At 43.2% G+C, this 25,797-nt stretch overlaps 1 protein-coding gene across 2 annotated transcripts; it reads left to right on the top strand.

Annotated features, from left to right (window-relative positions):
- PRDM1 (PR/SET domain 1) lies at positions 1-22,877 on the top strand. Of its 2 annotated transcripts, XM_062570997.1 has the most exons (7): positions 1-71; positions 1,639-1,887; positions 8,705-8,824; positions 12,066-12,318; positions 20,073-21,181; positions 21,493-21,621; positions 22,062-22,877. In XM_062570997.1, exons 2-7 carry the CDS (start codon positions 1,705-1,707, stop codon positions 22,635-22,637), a joined length of 2,370 nt encoding a protein of 789 aa, XP_062426981.1. In that variant the 5' UTR covers positions 1-71; positions 1,639-1,704; the 3' UTR covers positions 22,638-22,877. The 2 variants fall into 2 exon arrangements, with proteins under 2 accessions (XP_062426981.1, XP_062426979.1); XM_062570995.1 differs by lacking the exon at positions 1-71 and having other exon boundaries at positions 1,606-1,887.
- Positions 22,878-25,797: the final 2,920 nt, after the last annotated feature.

Raw genomic sequence — 25,797 nt, 5'->3', positions numbered from 1 at the left:
TCGGTCGATATGAGCGAGACCGGCCGCAGCCCGAGGGCTCCTGCGTGGCGACGCTGGCGGACTCTGCCCGGGTAAGCGGCGCGGCGCGGCGCCTCGCTCCCCCGTCTCCCTCGGCGGGCCGCGCCGGCGGCTGCGCCCGCCGGGACGGCGACGGGCTCCGGGGCGGGCGCGGAGCCGGAGTTTCTTCGCAGGCGCTTCTGGCTCGGAAGCGCGGAGCTCATGAGTATTAACCCTTTCGCTTCTTAGTGCAACTGTCAGTTCCCCGGAGTTTCGCTATTAGTCCTCCCCCCCCCCCGCGCTGTTTTAGTGCTCAAAGCCGGTAAATATCTCGCGGATCGCTTTGATTTAAATCAGACCCCGGCGTAAGGACGTGTGCTCTGCGGCGGGAGGCGTCGCCGCGCAGACCCGTCGGGAAGCTCCGCGCTGTGACCTCCGCGTCAACTCCGCTCTCGCGGATACTGCAGGGGCCGCGGCGCGTCCGCCGGCGGCTGAGCGCGTCTCTGCCGCGCTGGCGAAGGCGCCCGGTGAGCGCCCCGCTGGGTGCCGTGTTTAAACAGGCACTCACCGGGAGTAAGTTTTTAACCTCTTTCGCAAAAGATTGCGCTCTTCGTGCCACAGTCTGGACTGCTTAATTTTCGAGGAGGGAGGCCGAGAGCTTCTTAACAGCCGCGTATTCAAGAAGGAAAAATGAAGAGATTTTATGCCCGTCTTAAATACAGTTCACAACTGCTGATACAGGCGCAGATTTGGGGCTTTTATTTTCCTTTTGGAAAGACTCTGTTGTCGTACCTGTTTGGTAATACGTTTGATAACAGTGCTTTTGTCCTGAATAGGAATAGGTAGTGAAGGACTTGACAGAACTGTCCTTGAGGATCTTATTTAGTGTTTTGAGCGAGTAACTCTCAGAGGCGCCATCAGAATCAAAAGGGATATAAGAACTTTTTTTGCCCCCCCCCCCTTTCTTTTCTTTTCTGGTCCACGGGAACACGTTCCAGCGTTTTTTGAAGGGCTGTTGCTGCAGGGATGCTGGCAGGATGTAGACTTTCTCAGCCATCCATGCCAAAGGATAAGGGGACGGCGGGGCGGGGGCAGGTTGTTTTGAAAGTTGTTTGTGTGTTGAGAGCCGGTGGGAAAGTTCAGGCTTCCCCATTTGGAAAAGGCAAGGCTGGGTTCCGCTCTTCCAACATGCGCTTTCCATTTTTAGCTTCATTCAGACGCAGACAGCAGCTCCTTTCCTCTTCCTCTCCTTGTTTGTGACACTTTTCTGAGGCAGCTTTTCCACAGGCAACTAAGTGGTCTTGCGGCCATGACCCCACATTTTCTTCAGCACGGAATATGTTTTTTTTCTCTAAGGCATTAAGGGAAGAGGCTGAAAAAGGTAACGCAGTTGTCAGCCTAGGGATTTTTCTCCTCTTTGTTTTTATTCCCTCCTCATTATTACCGAGGCTGGCGTTTTAACGCACTGCTTCAGTCAGAGCAGCTTAGTTTACACTGCTTTTTTGGCTATTACTCAACTGTACCAACTATCCTGCATACGCTTTTAAAGTGTCACAGACTACTGTATTAGTCACACTGTCTCAACGGAAACCACAACACTGAAGGACAATGAGGATTAAAGGCTGTTTTCTTATTTTCCAGGCTGCTACACAGTGTAGCTCGGACGCTGTGAGTTTCAAGGATCTGGTGAAAGGGAGAGAGTGGACAATGAAAATGGACATGGAGGATGCTGACATGACCCTGTGGACAGAAGCTGATTTTGAAGAGAAATGTACCTACATCGTAAACGATCACCCGTGGGATCCGAGCGCTGATGGAGGCACCCTAACTCAGGCAGAGGCTTCCTTGCCAAGGAACTTGACTTTCAAATATGCATCTAACTGCAAAGAGGTAAGCGGCAATGCTCTGGGGAAGGCTGAAGCCAGACAAGCCAAATCACAGCGCTTTGGGAAGTGTGTGCTCACCCTCGCTTCCCTTCTTTAACACACACCACTGCCACCACCACCAAATACTGCCAGCTTTTAAGATGGGGTCCTGGTAACTCTTTTAAGAGACTGTGTAATATTGTCACTGGAAATTTTAGCCAGCCTATCCCTGAAAATGATTCTGTACCTATTTGCAAACAGTTAAATTTTCACGCGATTTGGACAGCATCTGAATAAGCATATTTAAAATGTGGGGTAGTTGTCTGTGCCAATTTCTAGACTGCTGTTTGCCAGAACCATTCATTGCCTCTGGCTCAGAGATTAAAGTGCCTTGGTTGTCCAATAAATAGCATTAAAAAAGTAGAGGAAAAAAGCAAATTCCTGGAAATGTGCTTAATTATTTCTTTTTGTTTTTCCCTTGTTATGAAATTTTTTTATTCTTTTCACAAGCTTGCCTTGTTCGCAACTTCCTAATTCTTAAAAGCTCCAGCATATCGATTAAGGAAGTGATGGTAAAACTGTAGTGAATTTCACAGAAGGATGGCTATAGCTTTGTTTATCTGGGACAGTATCTTGAGTGGTAGCTAGACATGGGAGTCTGCCCTATCCTTGCCCCTGGAGTGGGGACATTCTTTGTTGTTGTTTCAGAAGGGCTGGAAAGAAATGAGCCCGGATGAGCAATTTGGTTGTGTTTACTCCTTCATACAGAGTACCTATTATAGCTAGGTGTGATGTTCAGCAGGGTAATAACCCAAGGAACAACCCTTCATTTCTCCTTGTGCTGAGACTTGTGGTACAGCAGCTATTACCTGTGCTTCTACTTTAGCTAAACACACTGACCACAGGGCTGAAAAGAAGGGGTACGCTCATCCACGTCTATCAAATATTTCCTTCCGAAGGAGGTACTTGTTTGATCCTGCATGCAGAAATAGGGCTGGATTCCCAGCTGGAGGGTGTTGGTGCCAGAGAATTCAGCTTGGCAGCACCTAACAGACTACCTGGTAGGTTTGGTAAAAGGCTAAATCTGAATTCCCGTGTAAATCACTCTTCTTCTCTCTCCTGCCCTGCCCTGTAGAACTTGGCAGGGAGAGGGCACGGTTAAGAGACAAAGGCGAAACTTTGTTTTGCATTATCTCGTTGTTAGATAAGTCTGACTTTTGGGGGAGATTAAGGTGCAATTCTGCCAAGTGCCACAGAAAGATCTCTTTGCTGAACGATGAGTTTGCAGCATTACAGCTCCCTCGGATTGTAGGCAGCCGGCTCATAGCCGATTGGCTGCTCACATTCCTTGCTCTGCTGCCTCAATTCAGCTTTGCTCTTGCAAAAGGATAAGTCCAAGAAGCTTTTAAAATTCCCAGAGGTGTGTTTGGAAACACCAACATGTAGTTTTAGCTCAGCTCAATGAATCAGGGTTGTGATCCCTATCTGGGTTGGGGGGAGGAAGAGAAAAATTGTTGAAAGGTTCTTAGTTCTTTCTTGTAAAATATGACCAATACAGATCCCTGCTAGTGGGAGTCTGAATATAGAACATCCTCCTTTTGTTTTCTAAAGTTCCCCATTCTCTTTTATTTACACTAAAGAGCACCTACTGTAAGGAGCAATAGAAACTTCTGAATCCTTACTCTATTTCTAACACAGCTCTGAACGAAGAAGCCAATCTGAATTTTCCTTGCTATGAAAGCCACAGTACTGTAAATTTATAGGTAGGTCACTCGCTCTTTACTTGTCTGCAGGGTAAAACAGTTGCGAATGGCATAACGTGCTTGTGTTCTAGCAACTTCTGGTTTGAAATGCTGTGTTCTTCTGTCTGATTTAGAAGTTTAGTTTTGCTCAGAGGGGTCAGAACTGTGTCCACTGTTTACGCACATAAGTATTTGTGAGATCAGAGAGGGAGAGGACAGAAAGGAAAGGGAGCCCGATTTTGATTTTGACCCAATGTAAAACTGCTGGAGTTCTAACAATTTGATAGGACTTTTTTTTTTTCACTTGCAAAAGGATGAGGTAAGATTTTGGGGAGTGCATGCGTGCGTGTATGCCAGTGGATTTCGGATGTGAGCTGTCTTCATTATTAACTTTGGGGAGAGCTGTGGCTTCATCTGGTTGAGAGTTGTAAATGCTGAGTCAATTTATTGACAAAAACATATAATACATTGCTTGTGAAATGCTAACGCTGTCATGATTAGATCATGAAATACTAATGCCGTCATGATTAGTATTGTATCTCCTTTTGGAGTAGGAAAACTACTGCTTGGGAGGGAGGAGGTACAATCAGTGTTGCTTGGCGGGGGGAGAGGCCGCTTCTTGTGCTTCTGTTCTTTGCATGCTTGGTGAAGGCAGTAGCTCCTCTTTAAAGGTTTGTTGAATTTGTAAGAGATTCCGTGACACGTCATACTTTTGTTTATTCTTGGATCTTGATTGGGGATTTTTCTAAAGGATGCATTTTTCATTATGAGTTCTCAGTATGTGTCAGCATTTTAAAAAATGAATTACTATTGCTCGTAACATTTTAGGCAGTTTGATTTACATGAAGTCATTTATTTAGTTTTGTGTGCGAGTTATTTACCCTTTGCTCCAGTTTTAACAATTAACAGAAATGATGAAACACAGGGACAAAATCACGCTCTACAAGACTGCATGTGAATAATCTTTTTCCTGCAGATACTTAAAAAGCGTTTTTTTTTTTTCCAAAATATTTTTTTCCTTTCATTTCATTTTCTTAAACCTCTAACAGCCCTTCCTGATATAAAATGTCAGTTGCTTTGTGGTCTTGAATATTACTAGTACCTCATCCTGGCCTTTGATTTTCTTAGAGAGAAATATACCTCAGCAAACCCATTACCTATTGCATTTTTCTGACAAGCCATTCTTTAGAGAGGGACATTGAATTCTGAAGCTGTGATTTTGAACTGTTACAAAGTACACTGTAATGACCTCATATGCTTGCTGTCCTATATTTTGTTTGTTTTATTTCTTTTATATATGATCACAGAGGAAACAATCTGAAATCATTTTCCTGTGTGGCTTTCTTTCTAGAAGACTGCTAGCTGAATTAAAGGGTCAGTTATATGTGGGCTTATGTAACTGTAGATCCAGTAGATAAAAAATATTATTAGTGTTATTCCAGAACACATGATGGCATGCTCTAATTTATGTTTGGAAAATAGAGTTGTTTTAAAGGGCACTGAAGCCAGTAAGAGTTTTGTTTGTTTGTTTTTAAAGCAATTTATAAATTTATAAATTGCTCTCCCAAAATACTCTCTTCTGTCAGAATTAGTAGGGCTTGTTGTTTCCTTCCCGTGCCCTCACCCTGAACAAAGATGCATTTGAAAGTGCTTTGGAGTATCAGAAAGAGAACCTAAGCCGTACCGTTTTTTGTCTGGGAGCTGCGGCTTGTCAGGATGTGCTCCGTGACCCAGCCCCGCTGACGAAGACGGATCCGCCGAAACGGCCGGGAGGTCGGCGCGGCCCATAAAGCATCTCCTGGCCGGGCTTCTGTGAGGGGAGCTGAAGCATGAAAGTGTTGAAAGGTTGGAGCTGGTGGCCGCCGGCTTTGCAGGAGGCGGGCGGGCGCCCGGCCCCGCCGCGCGCCATTAGGACCCTGGTCAGTTCCAGCGGTGCCTCCTGCCTGGGCTAGGTGCTCCCCTCCTTTGCCGGCCTTCCCACCACCCCGCAGGTCCCGTGTCCTGGCAGAGACCGCGGGGCTCTGCTCGCCGGCGGCGCTGGGCACGGCCACGGGAGGGTCTCCAGGTGGCCGCCGGCACAGACGTGGCTGCTCTTCCTTCTAAACGCCAGCACCTGGTTGCTGGCCCGAACGCTCTCCCTTCTTCTCGTCCCGCTGCAGCCATGGTGAAGGTGGTTCAGCACATCTCAGCACAACAGGAGCGCTGCTTGTGTGCAGCTCAGAGAAGGGATCTCCAGTTGGGAGTTTCGAGATAACATTAGATGCAACTTTCATGGGAGAAGTGTTGCTCTAGCAATAGGAAAAATATGTTAACAGCCTGCTGGCAGCAATGCTAAAAGGTTTTAGATGGTTGTAGCTTGAAGAGAGAGGAGAAAAAAGGTCAGTAGGGAGGATCCTGGGAAAATAGCGTGCTGTTTGTTATGCCTTTGTAGTTCAGCCTGGTGTATTCGCAGCAGCTGCATAGGGGTGCCAGGAGTTTGGCAGTGGGGAGAGAGCTGAGGGCCGTGCTGTTGCTCTGTGCATCCCTGCGCTGAAACAGCCTCAGATGGTCTCATCGCAGAGAGGCAGACATGTGCCGAAGGACACCTGGTGGACACAAGTCTGAAATGCCTCTCCGTGCCGGCTTTTTGGCAGCCGGCGGCCTGCTTCCCCTCTCCTCTGAGTGTGGAGTTTCTTCCTTGCTTTGCGTGCAGTCCTGCGCGACACCGTCCTCGGTTGCCTACTGTTAAGCACCACTGCCAAGTCCCAGCATGGCACGAGACCCTTTGGCAGTGGCACCAGATCCGCCGGGGGCTGGTGGTAGCCTTGCATGGCCAGCACCCTCCTCTGCCTCTCCTGCTCCTCGGCTGCACCAGCGGAGAGTCTGGGGCCGCAACAGAGGCGATGAACCTCTGCCCGGGAAGCCACCCTGCGTTGAAAAATGGCTGAACGATTTTAGTCTGGTTTAACAAACCTTTAGTAACATTGACGTGCAAGTGTCCAGAGTGCACTCTGCCCAGATACCTTCTGATAGTTACACGATGACAAATTATACTCGTATTCTGCCTGTTGGGGGAAAAAGCAAATGCTATATAAGGTAAACATCGAAAAGCATCTGCTGTGTCAGAGAAGCCAGTGCAGTGAATGTTTCAAGTTGAATAGTCCAAGGAGTGATTTCTAGAGATTCTGAGAATTTCATTAAAGTTAGTTTAATTAAGAACAAGATATTTTAAAACTGTGAAGGAACTCGAGCTACCTTGCAGTAGAACTGCTAGGGTGTGCTATAGCTTAGTTGTGAACTTTTCTTGAAAGGGCAAATGGATGTAAATGAAGATATATGGGGAAGATGAGAAGAACATCTGCCTTTTTCAGCTCTCTATGAGAAATGTACAGGCAAGACAAAAATAAAACTGAGGCACTGAGCTTGTTTCAGCTTGTGGTAGGTGTAGGAAAATTTCTGGAAGTCCCTTTTCTCTCTCTTCAGTCCAGATGCACAGATCAATGGAGCATTTAACTACCTCCACTGTTGATGTTTAATGTTTTTTGTAGTGTTCTGAAACACATGTTAAAACATAGACAAGTGCAAACAGCCACCACCTATACTCAGCAGTCTTATCTCCTTAATTCTATGGCAGTTATTGGTCCCCCCTTATTTTGAGATTTAATGTAAAATTATGCTAAGCGTTAGTCATTTACTGGGATTTTTAATCAAGGGCTCAAGTGGCTTTTGGAGTATTCATGCATTGTTAGCAGACAGTAGGACCTCACCAATTCTCACTTGCCCAATACACAAACAGATATTTCTGTGTCTCTCCCTTTCTCACACCCAAGGTGAAATGACAGAAGAAAATGTAGCGTGACAAAATCACAAGGCTTAGCAAATTTATCAAGTGCTGTTTACAGTCCAGGGTTTTTACTGTTATACAGTTACATCTGCTTTGTGAGAATGGTAATTCCTTGCAGAGTGCAGACAGCAGTAATCGCTTCTCTCAATGTTTATCAACAAGTTCTGCTATTGCTCGCTTTTTCTGAAATTCTAAGACCATAATTATTAAGTAGCAAGGTGTGTGGAAGGGATATGATTAATACATTTTGCTGTGAAAGTTTGGTTAGACCATCAAATTAATGGACTCTTTACCTCCCTTTTTCTCCACCATTTGAGCAGCAGGTTTAACCTTGCAAAATCTTGGGTTTTGGTTGCCAAATTGCTGTATTTTTGGACACCTTAAAAGTAAGAAGATTGGTAAGGAACAGAGAGAGACAAAACCAATAACTCAGCAGTGTTTTGCAAAGGGTTACTCTAAGGCACGTTCTTCTGAATAATGATGAATTGCTTCCTGATTTGTGGTCAGTGACTTTTTTTGGTATAATTACTGTCAAGAAGGAAGCTGAACAACTAGAGTACATTTCTTAGACCTAACATAGTGGAGCATTTTTATCAAAACCCTTACGCCTTTTTGACCAAACCCACTTGACATATGTTACCGGAACTGCTGCCTCCTTTTTATAAAAGAGGGTGATCTGTGAGTACACGTCCCAAAGCCATTTCGTGTTCTGTTCTGTTTCTTACTGAGTGCTGGTGAGAGAATTGTAGGGGGAGGAGGTTATCTTTTTGTTCTCCTTTTAGCTATTGGGAAGGGTACAGAGCAAGAAAAAAGCAGGGAGGTTTCATTTTGGTCTAGAGGAGGAATGTGCATTCCAATTCCCAACTTCCTAGAAAAGTAGGCTTTCTAGCAGTAAAGTGATCAATGGTTGTTGAGTATTTTTGTTTTGTGGGACTTCTGGGGTTTGCCTTTAATAGGGGAAACAACTTATGAAACTGTTTGACAGACTCTGTATACTTCATTTAGTGTTTCTCCTTGTAAATCTATGTTTCCACAAAACACATTTTTCAGTCAGTATTCATCACTGGCTTCCATATGTTTCAGTAAGATGTTAGGATCCAGCAGAGCTGGTCATATCATATCAAACATGGTTGTTAAGTTATTTATGTTTTGCTGACCTGTCACTAAAAAAATTGTTGCATTGAGTGTTTTACCTTGTAAGATCTGAGGACGAGGAGAGGGAGTAATTTTCAATTTCTTCTGAGACGGAGACTGATCCTGTGCTGTTCTTCTTGTAGGTCACTGGAGTGATAAGCAAAGAGTATATCCCAAAAGGAACACGCTTTGGACCCCTGGTAGGAGAGATCTATACCAGCGATACGGTTCCCAAGAATGCGAACAGAAAATACTTTTGGCGGGTAAGCAGGAAAAAACAGCACCATGTTGTTGCAGTAAGCAGATCACTAAATGAGTACAGCTGAAAAGCTGGGTCACTTCCTGCTTCAGACCTGTGTGAATGCAGGGAGCAACTTCTTTTCTCTGTCATATATGAACAGAGCAAATGCGGTGAACAGAGCTGAGTAAAAGTCTGGCTCTCTTGGATATCAGGACTGTGTGGGTGGAGAGAGCAGGGGAGATGCACAGCTCTTGTTAACTAATGCTTGATCTTACAAAGAAACAGATCTGCTGCTTGCTGTAGGGGCAGATTATTTTGCATTTCTTCACAGCAAAAAGTCATTCTTGCTTATGCAAATGTCACATACACTTGATTTTTCCAGCTATGAAGAAGTAATGAAAAGTATTGCATAGTTTTTTTATTCTGAAATTGTGATATATTTTGTGATTTACCCCTCCCCCTCCCCCGCAGATTTTGAATAGAACTGCTGTAATACAGTGGTGTTGATCTTCAATATATATCTTTCAAATCATAGGCTTTTCTAGACCACTTCAGAAAATGTTAAAATAGCAGCCCATGGATCTTGGTTTAGAGAAAATCCATGAATGGCAGGTAGAAATGTTAGAGGTGATGCTTAATTTTTGTTTTCCGTAGTATAGGTTGGAAGGGAGCGTCAGCCAGTTTGCTTTGGTTTGGGAACTCTGTGCTGAGGAATGATATGTTTCTAGTTTATCAATTAACACAGTGCTCAGTTTCCTTTATAGACCTCTTATTAATTGTTAGAGAATATTCCTTCAGCCTCATCTCCTTCCATGGATTTGTTTTGCTGCCATCTAGTCAGTTAGGTTGGGTTTAAATCAGTGGATTTGGGAATACATCCAAGCTCTTGTGCCCAGGCACCTGCCTTAGCAAAATTCCAACCTCATACCTAGGTGAAGCGCGGGGCAGGACCCAGCATTGCCCACACTCCTTTCTTCCCACTTAATGGCATCATCTGGGGTTTCTTATACTGTCTTCATCCCATGTTACACAGCATTGCACAGGCAGTTATTCGCGGGACACTTCTACAAAGCTTACAACTGTATTCACATTCATAAGGATAAGATTTTTTTTTTTCTCGAGCTTTCAGGAGCTTGTGTCCAGCATAGGAAGCAATCACTGCACTGGCCTGGCCCTACCAGTTGTTAATAATTCAGCAGATGTTAGGAAGAAGGGCTGTTAACCATCTTGCAGGGCTTTATTGATATATTGTGGCAAGAGAGACGGTATCATTTTCATGATGTGATTTTAAGCCTTAACGCAGAGAGATCCTCAGAAATAATATTATAGGAGTCGTCTAAGCATCACTGAATCCACTGCTATAATCTCTTGATTCGTTCAAGATACAGTGCTGCAGCGAAAATGCGTTCCGGCCGAAGGGTCCCAAGCAGGCTTGCGTCTGCAGAGGAAACGGTGGGAGACAACTCTCCGCGCGGTATTAAAGGCCGAGCGGCCGCGGCTGCGCGCGCGGGGGGCAATGCCCCGCGCGGGCCGCCCGCGCGCGCCCGGGCCCGCGGCCACGTCACTTCTCGTAAGGGCGCCGTGACTCAGCAGGCTTGTTGTAATCTTCTCGATCGGGCGTGGAAACCGAGCGAGATAGCAGGACGAAGCCCCGCGGAGGCGTGCGTGTGACCTCAGAGCCCTGGTGCCTTTTCCTTTTTCTGAAAAGAGAAGTACAGTAAATGGCCCGATCTCCGGCCCGGTGCCTGGAAGCCGTCGAGGGCAGCTTTAGAAAGCAGCTTCCGCTGGGCGCTGCGGCGCTGGAGCCCCGCGTTCCTGGAAGTTTGCGCTGCCGAGTAAACAAAGAAACGTGAAAAAAAAAAAAATAGCAGAATTCACCCGGCTCCGTTCCATTTTCTCATAACAAACACACCACAAAATCTCTCACAAGCCTCTTTGATGAGGCCACATGTATTTCCCCCTTCTCAGTTTACAGGAAGTTACTCTTAAAGAAAGTGATTCTGGTGTTTACTGCCCGCATTAAAGGGCCAGCCTGCCTTCTCCTTCTGCCTGCCCTGCTCCCCTTATATCCCCTTAAAGAGAGCCGGCCAGGCGGACTTTCGCCATGACTCTGCTCGCTGATGGTATGAAAAAGAAAGTGGTGCGAGCACAAAGGCAGGAACGTGCGGCCGAGTGCTTTTCTCCTTGAGATAAGCTGTATCTGCGCTTCAGAAAGGCATTTCCTGCTCAAAGAGATTCATCGCTGATGCAGATTGCTCCCGCTTTAAGGTCTGCCTTGTGCTTGGTTATTTGTTGCAGGAAACCTTAAAGCCCCATTTCACCAAGTGTGGACGTATCTCTAGCAAATGTACTTGCTGAATTTGATAGTTTTTTTATTATTATTATTAATTCTCATTCTTACCACTTTAAGAAACAGTAGCTTCTCTCAGTGATTTGGGCTCCCTTCTCCCACAAGTTGCTGAGCACTTTTTGAATTTGCCTTTTCTTTCCCCTGCGCGGACAAGCCAGAACGTGTCCCTTGATAGGAAAAGTGACTTCTCATCCACTGGCCCTTCTCCAGGTCGTCGCGGAGTTATGGCAGGTGAAGTTCATCTCTGCCTCACCCAGCCTTTCTACTGAAGGGCTACGGTCCAACTGTGAGCAAGTGCTCCTTTAGGACTCGGGGCGGGGGGGGGGGGGTGGGGGGGGAGGATGTTTGCATAGTTTAAACCTTTGGGCGGGGGTGGTAGGAAACTGCAAGTACAGAGGCCATAGAAAAAGGCGAGAAAGACTCTGACGTAGCACAGCCACTCAGTCTTAAACACAGGTGACTCAAAGCTTTAATGCAAGCATGCACTCAGACCTGCAGTCATTAGCATTACCCACTTGTTGATCATAGCACCAGGAAAAGGACTCTCAGGTAGGTAGGCTCTTTATGCAGGGAGAGGACTCTTCATTTCAAATTTTGCATGTGTCTCAGTTGTATGTATTAGCAGAGCCACACAGGCTAAGCCAAAATGGAAAAGGTAACTGTATACTTACCTTTCAATAAACATTCCTTTTCTTAATGCAGAAGAAATTGTAGTTGGAAGAGGGACCCACCCTGAATTCTGATTTCAGTAGTACTTAATCCTTTTCCTTTTTTTCTTCTATTTTTTTCTTTTTTTTTTTTTTTTTTAAGAAAAACTCATCATCCCCACTCTGGACTCTATGAGCACATGTTGGGTATTATGTATATATATGTACATGTATATGTATTCATATGTACTTCCTCTCTATCCCAGATCTATTCAAACAGTGAGCTTCACCACTTCATTGACGGATTTAACGAGGACAAGAGCAACTGGATGCGTTATGTAAACCCGGGTTACTCTGTCCAGGAGCAGAACTTGGCTGCTTGTCAGAATGGAATGAACATCTACTTCTACACCATCAAGCCCATCCCTGCCAACCAGGAGCTGCTCGTGTGGTATTGTCGGGACTTTGCAGAGAGGCTCCACTACCCCTCTTCCAGAGAGCTGACAATGATGAACCTCAGTAAGTGGATTACAGTATGAACAAAGAATGCTAGTAATGTCTCTTCTGCCTATATGATCTAATAATAAGTTGTATAATTATATAGCTGCATCATCTGTTGTGTCACAGCAGGTAGCTTGGAGTGAAAAGAGGAAATTAAAAAAAAAAAAAAAAAAGCAGCAGAATGAATTCACTGTCCCTGTTTAAGTCTAAACAGATTATTCAAAATCTAAACAGCTATTGGTATATAATCTGAACATTATCGATGAAGTTCTGGACAAGCAACCCAAATATATCTTCTCCCTTCAGAGTCACAGATGTTGATTCATCCTCAGACTTTCAAAGTGCAGACTTCTAGTGCATCGATCAAAAATCTGCTTTGACAGTGTATACTAAAGGCAGTCCAGTCATGCTCCCAAAGGGCTACCCTTACTGCACACGGAAATGGCCGTTTGCCGTGACTCTGTCTAGGTATCTAGCAAGATAAATGTTGACTGTATAATGGTCTTCAAAGTTTGCATGTAAGGTTACTTCTTATGGGAGCAAACTCCATGTAGTCTTCTAATCTGGTTACTTATTTTTTTAAGCTCTGTGTATTTTGTCCCCATTTCTTGACTGTATATTTCAGCTTTCATTTTGTGTTCAAAAATAACAGCAATGGTAACAGGGGGAAGAGGTATTTCCAGGAGTTTATCTCTGGGTTCTGCTGTGGTTTCTGACCATTTCCAGCCTCGGTGCTTTGCTTGTAGCTTTAATCTCTGTACAGCAGGTCACCCGGAGGCCCTTGAACAGAGGGAGCGATTCATGTGGGCTTTCATTCAATTCCTAGGCTACCTCCCCTCCTATTAGCTGATATGAAATACAGCAGAGCATTCTCTCGTCATTCGGCCAGTGGCTCCACTGGAATTTGAAGCAAAAACTGCAAGCACCTTTTTTTTTGTTTTTCCCATGAAAATGATGTCTCAGATTCAGTTTAATCAGAAATACATCAGTCCTCTGTGAACATCTTCCTTTCGGCAGTTTTTGTCTTTTCGTTTCTCTACTGAATGTTACAAATTATAGAAGAAAACTGGCTTTCTTTTAATGTAGGCGGGAGAGAGAGAGAGAGAGAGAGAGAGAGAGAGAGGTCATATGCTGCTATATTCTCTGTTCACAAAATATCTCATCAGTTTTGTCATCTTTGTTCAGAGGTCATTTCACCACTCTGTGTGTGGTTTTATTTCCCCATACGAAACCTTTTCAGTGGGGCCTATAGGTAGGACAGGTCAACAGCATTAAACGCTCCTGTGAACCAGGAGTTTGCAAAGCGCTAATCAGACCCATTTGGATACTAGCTGGGTGGATACACAGATACATTCTCAGTTTTCTGCATCTGCTGGTATCTTCAGTTACCTTCCAGAAGTAGTAAGGCGTGTATTCACAAAGTGTTAACAAATTAACCAGTAGCTCTTATTTGGGTGAAAACTGGTTGTGTCTGATCATATGTAGCATGTCCCTTTTTAGTAAAAGGAAGTTTAATAAGTGGATTAAAACAGACTGGATCTTGTAAGAATTAGGTATTTCGGGCTTGACAGTAGAAAGAACAATCTTTGTAGACACAAAGACTGAGGCATCCCTTCTACTTTTAAAAGTTGTTCCATGTAAACCACTTAGTTATTTTATATTGACATGCAGACTAGGAAAATAACAGCACAGAAAAATGTGCAAAAGTTCTCTGGCTTTTTAATTGTCTTCCACTAGCTAGCAGCAGCTCTCACTTTTTTTGATATTTTTCTCTTGTCTTTGTAACAAACCCATTCAGACCTGAGGACTACAGTCAGGCCAGAAAACCTTCATATAATGTAAGGAGTGGAGTTTTTTAGAGTTTCAGTGCCATTTCTTGAAGAGTAATGAATATGCCCCAGGGGTCTCGCAAAGACACCCATTCACTGAAGAACTAGCAACAGCAATGCAAATAGGGCTTCTTTTGCCAGCATTAATACTGGAACCAAATGAGTTTAAAGCAGATGCCAGCACTGTTTAGTTGGGAGAGGTCTTCAGCTTTCTCCTTCGCCTTCCTCCCAGGCTACTACTTATAGTTAAATTCCAAACCAGCAAGTATCGCAATGACTCTCCAGCTTTTCTGTCTACAACAAGCATGACCAAGGTGTCCTCAAACTGTGTTGAGCTGTGAATAAATTTCAGACCAATATTCCCTGAAGTGTTGAAACTGCACCTGCTGCAGACTTTAGGGCTTTGTCCCATCAAAACATCTTAAAACAGTGTTTGAGACAGCTGTGCTAGAGAGTAAGGCCCTCTCCAGCCTAACGAATCGTTGATTTTCTGTGTTTAGAGGGGCGCTGTTTCCGTAGGACGAGCAGCAGAGAGTATCGTACACTTCTGCCAACCCCTAGCTGGGGAGTTTGGCATGCTCTGAGGAAGAGGGAGGGAGAATTGGGGTCCAGTCCCTCCAGACTGAGACAGTTGCTGGCATCCAGGCTCTCTCCTGGTAGGACATGTGCAGTCAGCTGGGCACAGCATGAACGTGCAGCAGCAGCACCGTCAGGCTTTCGCACGGATGTGGCCACCACCACGGTTCGTTGTGTTTGCTCAGTCCTGCTGGGTGTGCAGTGAGTGCTGGCACCCACTGGAGGCTTAGGGAGAACCAGGACTGACCGCAGGCACTGGCACAGCAGAGGCCATCTGGGATACTTGCCGACGAAGAACTGCCAGTGGTGCCTGAACTTTACCAAGTAAAATGTAGGCAGCTACTTCAGGCACCTTGGGGATTTGGAGATCAGTCTCTTGAACTTCAGCACTAAATGTTCCTCTGTAAATGCATGTGCCTGAGCTGGATGGGCCTCCAGGGAAAATGCATCAGAGAATTTCTCTGGCTTTATTTCCTGTAATTAATGGCCTCAGAAATGAGAACTACCACTTTAGAGCATAAATATATTTACACATCCATGTATAAATACCTATTTGCCTCTGTAACAGCAAACTTTCAAATTAAAGGTAACTTCTCTAGCGTTAGTTCATTTCTACCACAAAAGGAAAGCATCCAGATTCAAGCAGCTACTAGGCATGTACTTAGTTATGGGTTTAACCATGTCCTCTCTGTTTTGTTGAATTGGGGCCTTTGACCTAGTCCTTCAGTCGCTGAAGCACACACCTGTTTTCATGGCCGTGATTAGATCCAAGAGGAGCTCTGAGAACATGCTAAAGTGCCTGCAAGGAATTGTACAATGCTTGTAGAATCAAGGCTCCGCATAATACTGGAGGAGGAAACTGATTCTCATTTTAGATAAATCCATTTTCCTTCTTTTTGAGGCTATTGGTGTTGTTTCCTGCCAAGATTTGAGATATATCACCTTCAGATGGTGCCGTTGTCAAATAAATGGTTTTAAGCATGATAACACGGGATTTTTGATTTCTGCTGGCCAAAAAATTAATCAGTTCAATAATTTGTTTAAAGCATTCTTAACCTCATTCAATTGTGCCTCCAATCTTTAATATTTGTGGCATTTGGACTAGCAGACAGACCCAGGAAGTTTGCTTAGGGGGTTCCACATAGGCTAGCATTTCATTTCTATCTCTTCTTAACACCATTATTTTGAGATAGAGGGTGGAGAGGGTAAAAGTTAAAAAAAAAAAACAAAAAACAAAACACAATTGCATTGACTCAGGACATGACTATTTGATAATAATGTTAACGTATTGCAATCATGTGATGCAACTTCCTGCTATTCACGACATGTTTGTCTCATCAGTCAAGCACAGGCAGTTGACATCTTCTTTTGGTCAAGCCTCAGAAAAAAGTTAGTTGGGGCAGAGAATTTGCATATTTAAACATTTGCTTTTTTTTGGTTTTATAAACAATTTTAACGAGGTATATTTTAAAATTCTTCAAATTCTAGCAAGACTAACTTTCAAAAGTTCGGTTTAAAAGCATGGTTTGTTTTTTGTTTTCTGTGCTGGCCCCCATAAATTTCTCCTTAGATAAAATATACTAGTTGTTTTCCCTTTTGTTTATGGTCAGTTTCACTTTCTGGTTTTAAAAGCTTTTCTATTTGGGTTAAGAGGAAACATCTGCATTTGTTACAAATTAAGAAAAAAACCCTACTGGAATCTTCAAAAGGGCACAGGAAAATGATTTTTAGATTATATGAAAGGTTGTTTTCATAAAATCAGAATTTTGGGCTAAATTTGACTTAATATTGAGGATTACTTGAAGGATCCTTTGAAGACCTCCTTTGAGCAAAATGTTTTCAAAGTCATGTCACACTGCCTTGGACACATTTAGAAAACAGATGATCAAACTATATACTTCTAAATGTTGGTCTCCATTCTCATTTTGAGTGGAAACTCTCTTTGTTTTGCCTGCTTCATAACTTCTAGGTTCTCTTTGTACTAGCAAAGAAGGTTCTTAATTTAGATCGAAAATGTGAATCGGCATAATTAAGCTTCACCACTCAAAGTGCTCGGTACCATTTCACTCTTGAAATTACTATTGAAATTACTGTCTGCCTACAACCGTTTTTCAAGTTTTTAGAAAAAAACAGATCTTTGCTTTTGCGAAGTCTTTCTCAGGCTACAGCTAGGAGCATCAGAATGAGAGCAAAACCAACAGCTATGCAGCAGCTTGTGACTGGAACATGTATATTTAAGTTACAGTGACTTCAGACAACCCCTCCATTCAGGTTTTGTTCACAGTTGCAAGTAACAAGAGTTTTGTCCCCTTTTTTCTTGGCACATATTCACTAATCTCAGATCTGAGCACATACCTGTTGACCTCAGGGAGAAGCAGATCAGGCTCCTAAAGAGGCAGGGCTGGATTTTTCTTTCTCAGATCAGTAGCTTACCAATGCGATTGCACTGTTCTTGTTTTGTCATGAACCCCCCCTTTTTGTGTGTCTATTTGACCACAGAAACTAGACGGATTTTGGAAGAGTGTGTGTCTGTATTTATTACATGTGTATACACATGTATGTGGAGTGTGAGAGAGGGGTGCGTATTACGAGTGAGAGAGAGACATTTGTGACCAGTAAGAACTGAAATCTAAAGTCACAGGTTAAAAAATAAGTTTTTAAGAAATGCCTCTCTAACTTCGAAGGCTTTGGATGGCTCCTTTAAGAGCCTCTTTTTTTTTTTTTTTTTTTTTTTTTTTTTTTTTTTTTTTTAACAGTGTTGACACCCTTGTTTATATATTTAAATCTCTCTGATGTTCCCAAGTGTTCCCTGTGCTCAGGTAGTAGGGGAAGAAGTCAAGTGGGATTTATGGAACAAAGCTAACGTGCAAACTAAAGAGATCTGTCACAGTTAGATGTGACAAATAATCTTTAAATATTGCAATTTCTGTCCACACGTAGAAATTAATAGGAGGGAAGGTTTTATTGGGAACCCTGAAGGGAAACTGCAATTATCATTAGTCTGCCAAGGGGGGACATCAGGATGTTGTGCACAGAAAGTTTTATTCTCTGCATGAGCTTCCTTTCTGTCACTCAAAGGCCAGCTCCTGCACATAAGGCACGTACGTTCCCCACCCTGAGTGTTTAACCTTGTCACAGTGAAAGCCGTTCCTCCCGCAGAGGCAGCCCGAGTTTCTGTATCACTTTTCCAGTAGCGTTGGCACTTCTTCTTCCTCTTCCCCTCCCCCCGGAGTCATTGTTTTTTTCTCTTTTTCTTTTTTTAAAAAGAAAAGTGTCAATTTGAACTTCCTGCTTGACAGACCCCACTGAGAAACTGATACGGGCCTGATAGGGTGATATTTATTTATTTTTTCTGTTCCGGGGCTTCCCGGGTCCTTCTCCACCCCCGCCGCCCCCCCTGCCCAGCTTTTGATACTTCCCAGACAGCCTCGCTGCTGATAATGTCGCCGGGAATGTTTGCTCTGAGATGCTGGCGCGGTGACAGACAGCTGATAAGAAGGTGAAGATAATATTCTCCTCTCCACACTTGTGGAGCTTCCTAAATCTAGCAGGACCTAGATGCTCTATACCTAAAATCTGAGTGGGGTTTTAGTGAATTAGCCATTAGTCTGGGAGTAGGGACAAATTTACAAAATAAAGTAGATGATTTCTAATGCCAGATAACATGATGCATTATTAATTCATCTTTGAAGTGGCTCTGAATTATACTTCAATATCTAGAAAAGCAATTGGAAAGCTATCTGCACACCTCTGTGTGTATGTGCTTGTATATATTAAACCATATATTTCATCGTAAATATATTACTTGAATGTATCTGTGTTCAATCACACTTCACTGCACCTTCAAAATATGCAGACTGCCCACATCACTAAATTTGCTTGCTACTGGTCTAATGCTGTTGGAAAAAAAGATGCTACTGTAAAAGCAAGTAGCTGTGAGTAGGAGCATGCTTTGAAAGCGGCTGTTTTCTTGGATAGATTGAATAAATAGCTGTTTCTTTGCCTTATAGGGTAATGTTGCCAAACGATAGATTCCGTGAGGGCAGTGAATAGCAAAGCAAAGAATCTGTGATGAAAGTGGCCGTTTCCATCTTCCCTGCTGGGTTAGCCAGTCCTCCAAAAATTAGAAACAACTGTTTCTCACTCCACTTAGTGAAGTAAGAGCAGTCAGTCACAAAGTAGAAGTTTATCTAAAAACTGCGATACTTTCAAGTCACATACCTATCAGTGTTGACTTGTACCTCCTGATGGAAAACCTTGCGCATAACTAACCACAAATACAAAACCTTCATGTTGTTTTTCCCCTGTAATAAAATATCTCACCAGTAATCATTCCAAGATTATATAACTATTAACTTTGGGAGATTAGATAGAAGCAGAATTCTTTTTCTATTGTATATGTCTTTCAATGTAGTGTTTATATTACATTATGTTCAGATAACAAGGTAGAGTCTTTGAATACAAATAAACAGTGTATGTGCTGACCTGAGCCAAATGGATGCTAGCTTGTATTTGTTTCTAAATGCATATTTCTGTTTCTTTTTCTTTTTTTTTCCTTTCTTTTTAAAAGTACATTTCAGCTTAAGCTGGGGCCGACTAGACTTGCTTTCTTTTGCTTTGCTTCAGCATATTTCTTTTTTTTTATAAAGTACAGCTGCAAGCAGAGGAGTGTTGCATAGACTGAATGCCACAGAAATCTGCAGTAAATAATCTGCTTTGTTGTAGATGTTCCTAAGCAGTATATTTAATGAGTAATGATCTGTTTACTGATGGAGAATACCTTCTCTTTGAAGAAGGCTTTCATCCTAGCCAGCCACGGGGTTTTTTGGTACTGTAAGTAATTGAACTGGCTAGTGAAGTGACTGCTGTGGTTTGGCGAAAGCTGATTTGTCGTGCCTTGTTATTTTAGTGAGGAACATTTCTGGGAGCTTGCATTCTGCACAGGCTTTCTGTTAAACTTGTATTGTGGACAAATACTTGTTACCTCATTTATTAGATATACAGCTTATGTAGATAATCAACAGTGAATCTAGTCAAATTTAAGGGGAAAGAAAGGCGAAATCAGTTTACAAAGTGGAGACTATCACTCTGCAAATGAATTATCATCCAGATCTATATGTACTGGCTGATGCCCCTTAAATTAACGTACTGGCTGATGCCCCTTAAATTAACCGTACCTTTGATTAACACTTCATATCAGCAGGCATTTCTTTGCACAGAAGTTAAATTTTTGGTGAGTTAAGTGATTCTTCACCTCCAGGACTAGCCCTTCCTTCCTAATAAACTTGTAGGAGTTAGATTGTGTTTTGAAAAGAGATAATTGTGGAGGCTTATCTAAATAATCATTACCTTGTTTTTGTATTTCAGCACAAACCCATGTTAATCCAAAGCAGCACAGTGCTGATAAAGATGAACTTTGTCAGAAAAGCATTCCAAAGAAAGAGCACAGTGTGAAAGAAATCCTGAAAATGGAATCTAACCCTCCAAAAGGAAAAGACTTCTTCCAGACCAACATTTCACCAGTTACTCCAGAAAAAGACTTAGATGATTTGCGTAAGAACTATAGCCCTGAGAGGTGTTTCTTCCCTCGAGTTGTCTATCCAATACGACCTCACATTCCTGAAGACTATCTGAAAGCTTCCCTAGCGTATGGGGTGGACAGACCCAGCTACATTACTCACTCACCCGTTCAGTCATCTACTACACCAAGTCCTTCTGGAAGGAGCAGCCCAGACCAAAGTTTAAAAAGTTCAAGCCCTCATAGCAGTCCAGGGGTCACAGTTTCACCTCTGGCACCTACTTCTCGAGAGCACAGAGAGTCATACTCTTACTTGAACAGCTCATACAGCTCAGAAGGATTGGGGTCTTATCCTGGATACGTACCCCCTAGCCATCTCTCGTCTGCCTTTCTACCGTCTTATAACCCCCACTACCCGAAATTCCTGTTACCTCCATTCAATATGAGCTGTAATAACCTGAGCGCTCTGAACAATATCAATGGCATCAACAATTTCAGTCTCTTCCCAAGGATGTATCCTCTTTATGGCAACCTGCTCAGTGGAGGTAGCCTTTCCCACCACATGTTGAACCCAGCCGCGCTCCCCGGTTCATTGCCCAGTGAAGGAGGCCGTCGATTGCTGCAGCCTGATCATCCAAGAGACTTCCTCATACCAGCACCTAACAGTGCCTTCTCTATCACGGGTGCTGCTGCCAGCATGAAGGACAAGCCATGCAGCCCCACCAGTGGGTCACCCACCGCTGGTACAGCAGCCAGTTCAGAACACATAATGCAACCTAAACCTACCTCAGTGGTGTTGGCTGCCACCGGCAGTGAAGAAGCCATGAATCTCATTAAAAGTAAGAGGAATGTGACCGGTTACAAAACTCTTCCATACCCACTGAAGAAGCAAAATGGGAAGATCAAGTATGAATGCAATGTCTGCTCCAAGACCTTTGGCCAGCTCTCCAATCTGAAGGTAGGCAGTGGAGAATAAGACGTACGAGCCTTCTTGTAAGGCTCTTACTTCTTTCTATAGATTATCTAGGAAAACTAGGGACAGGCCTTCCCTTTTTGTTAGGTTCTTTATCAGTCAGGGCTTGATTCCATATCCCATGCCAAGACAGCATAGTGTGTAAAGACAATGTTTTAGAACTAGTGCCAGCTAACTAATTGGATAGGAGTATATTTTGGCAATGGGATGGCTTCTGCTAACTTTAGGAAACATTTGAAAGTACTTTCATTATGGTTACTGGGAACTGCAAGCTTAAGTGCTTTGTTTCTCTGTAGGTCCACCTCCGAGTACACAGTGGAGAGAGACCGTTTAAATGCCAGACTTGCAATAAAGGCTTCACACAACTGGCGCACCTCCAGAAGCACTATCTGGTACACACAGGAGAAAAACCCCACGAGTGTCAGGTATGTAACACACCACAGGCACAACTTCTCTCAGAGGCCAAAGGGACTGCAAGGCCTGCGCGCTCCTTGCCCCGTGTGCACACCCAGTGTGGCATGCGCAGTGGGTTGCGTTACAAACAGTGGCTGCTCTTCAAGTCTGTATCACGGCTGTCTCCAGTCCTGGGTGTGCCAGTGCCTGTGAGAAAATGTGATTGCCTGTTGCTCGGTAGAGCAGCATCTGCCTGATACAGTTCTGCCACACCAGCTGTACTCTAAATGCTGTGCAGCAAAATTTAAATAAAAGAGGTGGGGATATTTTTTCCCCCGTGAGAAAGTGTAAAGATATAAAAAGCTGCTATTTCATTGTGCTGTCTCCTCCTAGAAGTCTGTGATTTAAAACATAAAATCCCTTCCCACTCACTCACTGTTTCTCTGCTGCCCTCCCCCCCGACCCACACTAGGTTTGTCACAAGCGATTCAGCAGCACCAGCAATCTCAAAACCCACCTGCGGCTCCACTCTGGAGAGAAGCCTTACCAGTGCAAGCTGTGCCCAGCCAAATTCACCCAGTTTGTGCACCTGAAGCTGCACAAGCGTCTCCATACCCGGGAACGTCCGCATAAATGCATCCACTGCCACAAGAGCTACATTCACCTCTGCAGCCTCCAGGTCCATCTGAAGGGCAACTGCCCTGTAGCCCCTGCCTCCGACCACTCCATGGAGAACCTGAATCGAATCAATGAAGAGATAGAAAAGTTTGACATCAGTGACAATGCCGACAAGCTGGAGGAAATGGAGGACAATATCGACTTAACGTCGATAGTGGAGAAGGAAATACTGACCATGCTCAGAAGGGAAATGGAAGGAGCTAATCTGAAAGTATCTTTACAGAGGAACCTGGGAAATGGACTTATCTCCTCAGGATGCAACCTTTATGAGTCTTCAGATATGTCAATTATGAAGTTGCCTCATGGTCACCCACTACCTCTGTTACCTGTAAAGGTCAAGCAAGAAACAGTTGAACCAATGGACCCTTAAGACTTTGACAGTTTGATTTATTTTTTCTTTTTTTTTTTTTTTTTTTTATTTATGACTTGGCAAGTCAGGGTGCCTGTAGCAGTTGCTTGTACATAGTTTCAATGCTGCAAAGCAATCTTGGCTTACAGTAGTTTCCCTAAGCTCTCCAACTGAAAGAAGGAACTCCAAAGTTACTGTTTTCTCAGGGCATAAAAAGAGGCAGAGAACTGTGCATTGCCTCACCAGTTACTAAAAGACAATCATCTATCCATAATTATTTTTTTCAATGATAGTACTTCATAATTTATTATGCAATTTATCATTCTAAAAGCAATAATTAGAAAAATGTTTACAATGGCTGGAAAATTCATTGTAATTTTTACTTTAAATGTTTTTATTTTTTTGTTTTATGGCCATTCTTTGTAGATACTTTTTTCTGCACATCTGTGTTAAAAACCTAAGATTGGGGTTTCAGTAAATGTGTTTTATGTACCAATGTCTTTTAAACAAATGTGGGTTTTTGTATTGCCAAAGTTGGACATTTGACATACAGAATCCTAGATCAGTTGGTTTGAAAAAAAAATGCTGTGTAGTCTTATGTGCAAATTGCCCCATTGGGAATTCAAACAAACAAACAAACAAAAAAAAGGAGTAGCGAGAGAGATTCTTCTACCTGCAGGTTTACCCAGAACAGATGTGGCACAGCAAACACCTACTTGCCATGGGACAATATGTTAAGTTTTTAGAAAACAGCTATCATCCCACATGTTGCCGTGTAACTTTATGACCAAAGGAATGCATCAGCTTAAAGTGGCTCTTCCAAAATAGAATATCACTTACATTATTTTATTTCCAAAAGCAGTCTAAAAACAAAAACAAACACACAAGTATTCTTAATATTCTCTTAAAAGAAGTTTTAGGCAGACTTATTTTATTTTATTTTATTTTATTGCCAGAGCCTTCTAGGGATAAAAAGGATGGTCAAATTCCCTGAGAAATAAGAGGTTTGTTTTTATTTGTATTTTCCTCTCCCACTTTGTCTGGGTAGAGGTAGAGAACGAAAGTCCTTTTCTGGCACATACATTTTTTTTTCTTCCTTCCTCTACAACTCAGATTTTTTCTCAGTATTTGTGTTTGTACATTTTGTGGTTAATTTAATTAAAGATGAAAAGGGCATTGCAAAGATGTTGAACAACAATTACCTCAGTGCTTGTGTCCAGTGGTGCAGACAATGCTGTTTTATCTAAATGCTTTGCTACTTTAGAGAAGAAACCAAAATGTGGGAAAGATAGAATGCACGTCCTTTTATCTTTTTGTTTTGCTAAGCCCAAAGATGATATGGTGACATTTGAGGTGTAGCAAAGAATACATGTATATTTATAGATATATTTATACCACTATACTATATATGTATATGTATATATATTTATACCACTTAAGTTGTGAGCCAAACCATGTAATAAAACCTATTTTTCATCTAAGTGTGAAAATCAAATGTTATCCAGTTTTGCATATTACCAATGACCTCAGAACCAGAAGGTTGTGCTAAGGCATTTACCACTTGCAAGTGCACGTGGCGCAGTTGGCCCCGTGACGCCTGAACTTGCAAATACCTTATGTGAACGACTCCCCGTGCACGTGGAGTCTCAGAGGACTGAGTGGGAATTGTATCACGTTCGCAGGACCGGACCGGGGGCCTTCGGTCCCCCCACCCCACCCCCGGCAGTGCGTACTGGGGGGAAGGAGGAGGGTTGTCAGTGAACGAACAGCCAGAAAACTTAACTGAAAGAACTTGAAGCCAAATGTTGCCCGTGTGTGGTGTAAGCGCAGCGCACAGCGAAGGGCAGAGTTAAAGTTAGTTGGGGTGAGCCCGTAGTCTCACGTTACCCTGCCGTTAAAAGAGTTGCACGGTCAACTCACGTAAATAATAGCATTATTACACACTTTCCCTCCATGTATATCTTTTTGTCTGTTTGTATTCTTATAGTGTTAAGAATAGCCCACTTCGTTAGTCCAGGATTTGGAGATTTTTTTTTCCCATAAACTTCATTCTAATGCCTTCTGTTAAAAACAATCCTGAAATCTAAGAAAGTCTCTCGGCACAGCTTTTGAAGGACTACAGTTCATTACATTTCCACTCCTGCAAATTGTGAGGCTGACATCTTTTAAATGTAGCAATAGTTCATAAGTATAGTACTTTTAACTGTAGGATAAACCAAAGTATCACTACTCTGTCACTGGACACACACTTTTCCTGTTATTTGCCTGTAGTGCTTTCTTGTATTTGATACAAATTTTACAAGAATTTATATGCATCAGCTTTAAGAATTGTTACTTCTCTTTACTGTTTCCCCCTCCCTTAGAAGTTTTACATGTGAATGTAGCAACAATCAACAGTGTTTTGGGGTTTTTTTGTCTCTCTTAAGAAAGACTCTGACCAAAGTTAACAGGCTTTTTACTTTGCTAGAACAACAAACTATCATATGTTTACGTATTGGTTTACATCATTATTTATGTGCAAATTGTCAAATGTAAATTAAATATAAGTGTTCATTGCTTTACCAATGCTTCGCTTGTCTTCACTATCTCTACACTGGCCGCACGCAGCGCGCTCCCAGAGCGCCTTCCCAGCGTCGCCGCAAACCCGGCGTTGCTGCCAGTGCCTCGAGCGGTGCCGACTTCTGCCTTTGCGGCCTCCGATTTTCCACGGTTCAGAGTCACAAGTGACAGCGCCAGAGCCAGGCAGCCTGTTCTGTTCAGTAGGGCGCTCGCTCGGTTTCTAGTCAATACCTTAAAAAAGAAAAACCAGCATCTTTCTAGAATTGTCAGTGTTTCGATGGAAGTGTGTGAATGCTATCTGCCGCCCGGCGATGTAACCAGGGCTCTCGTTTGCATTTTTCCAAATGATTGTCATTTCTGGCCTGAAACTGTAACCACTGGGACCACAATGACACAATCAAAATGTCAGCATGAGACCACTTAGTGCTGTATCAACATGGTGGGAACTGCATTCAAAACAAATGTGGATCTGTTTTCACCGCTTGCAAATGAGATGTGAGTTTGAACTAAGCCTAGAAAAAGGTCAAGTGTCCTCCCCCCCAAAAAAAAAACCCACCTCAGCCAAAAAGCAACAATATGCTGGGATGCCTCAGAAAGCTGATTCAACATTTGCTACTTCCAT

This window comes from Rhea pennata, chromosome 3 (genome assembly GCF_028389875.1).
Source record: "Rhea pennata isolate bPtePen1 chromosome 3, bPtePen1.pri, whole genome shotgun sequence".
Lineage (NCBI taxonomy): Eukaryota > Metazoa > Chordata > Aves > Rheiformes > Rheidae > Rhea > Rhea pennata.
The sequence above is the reverse complement of the archived record's forward strand: the minus strand, read 5'-3'. Positions and strand labels throughout refer to the sequence as shown.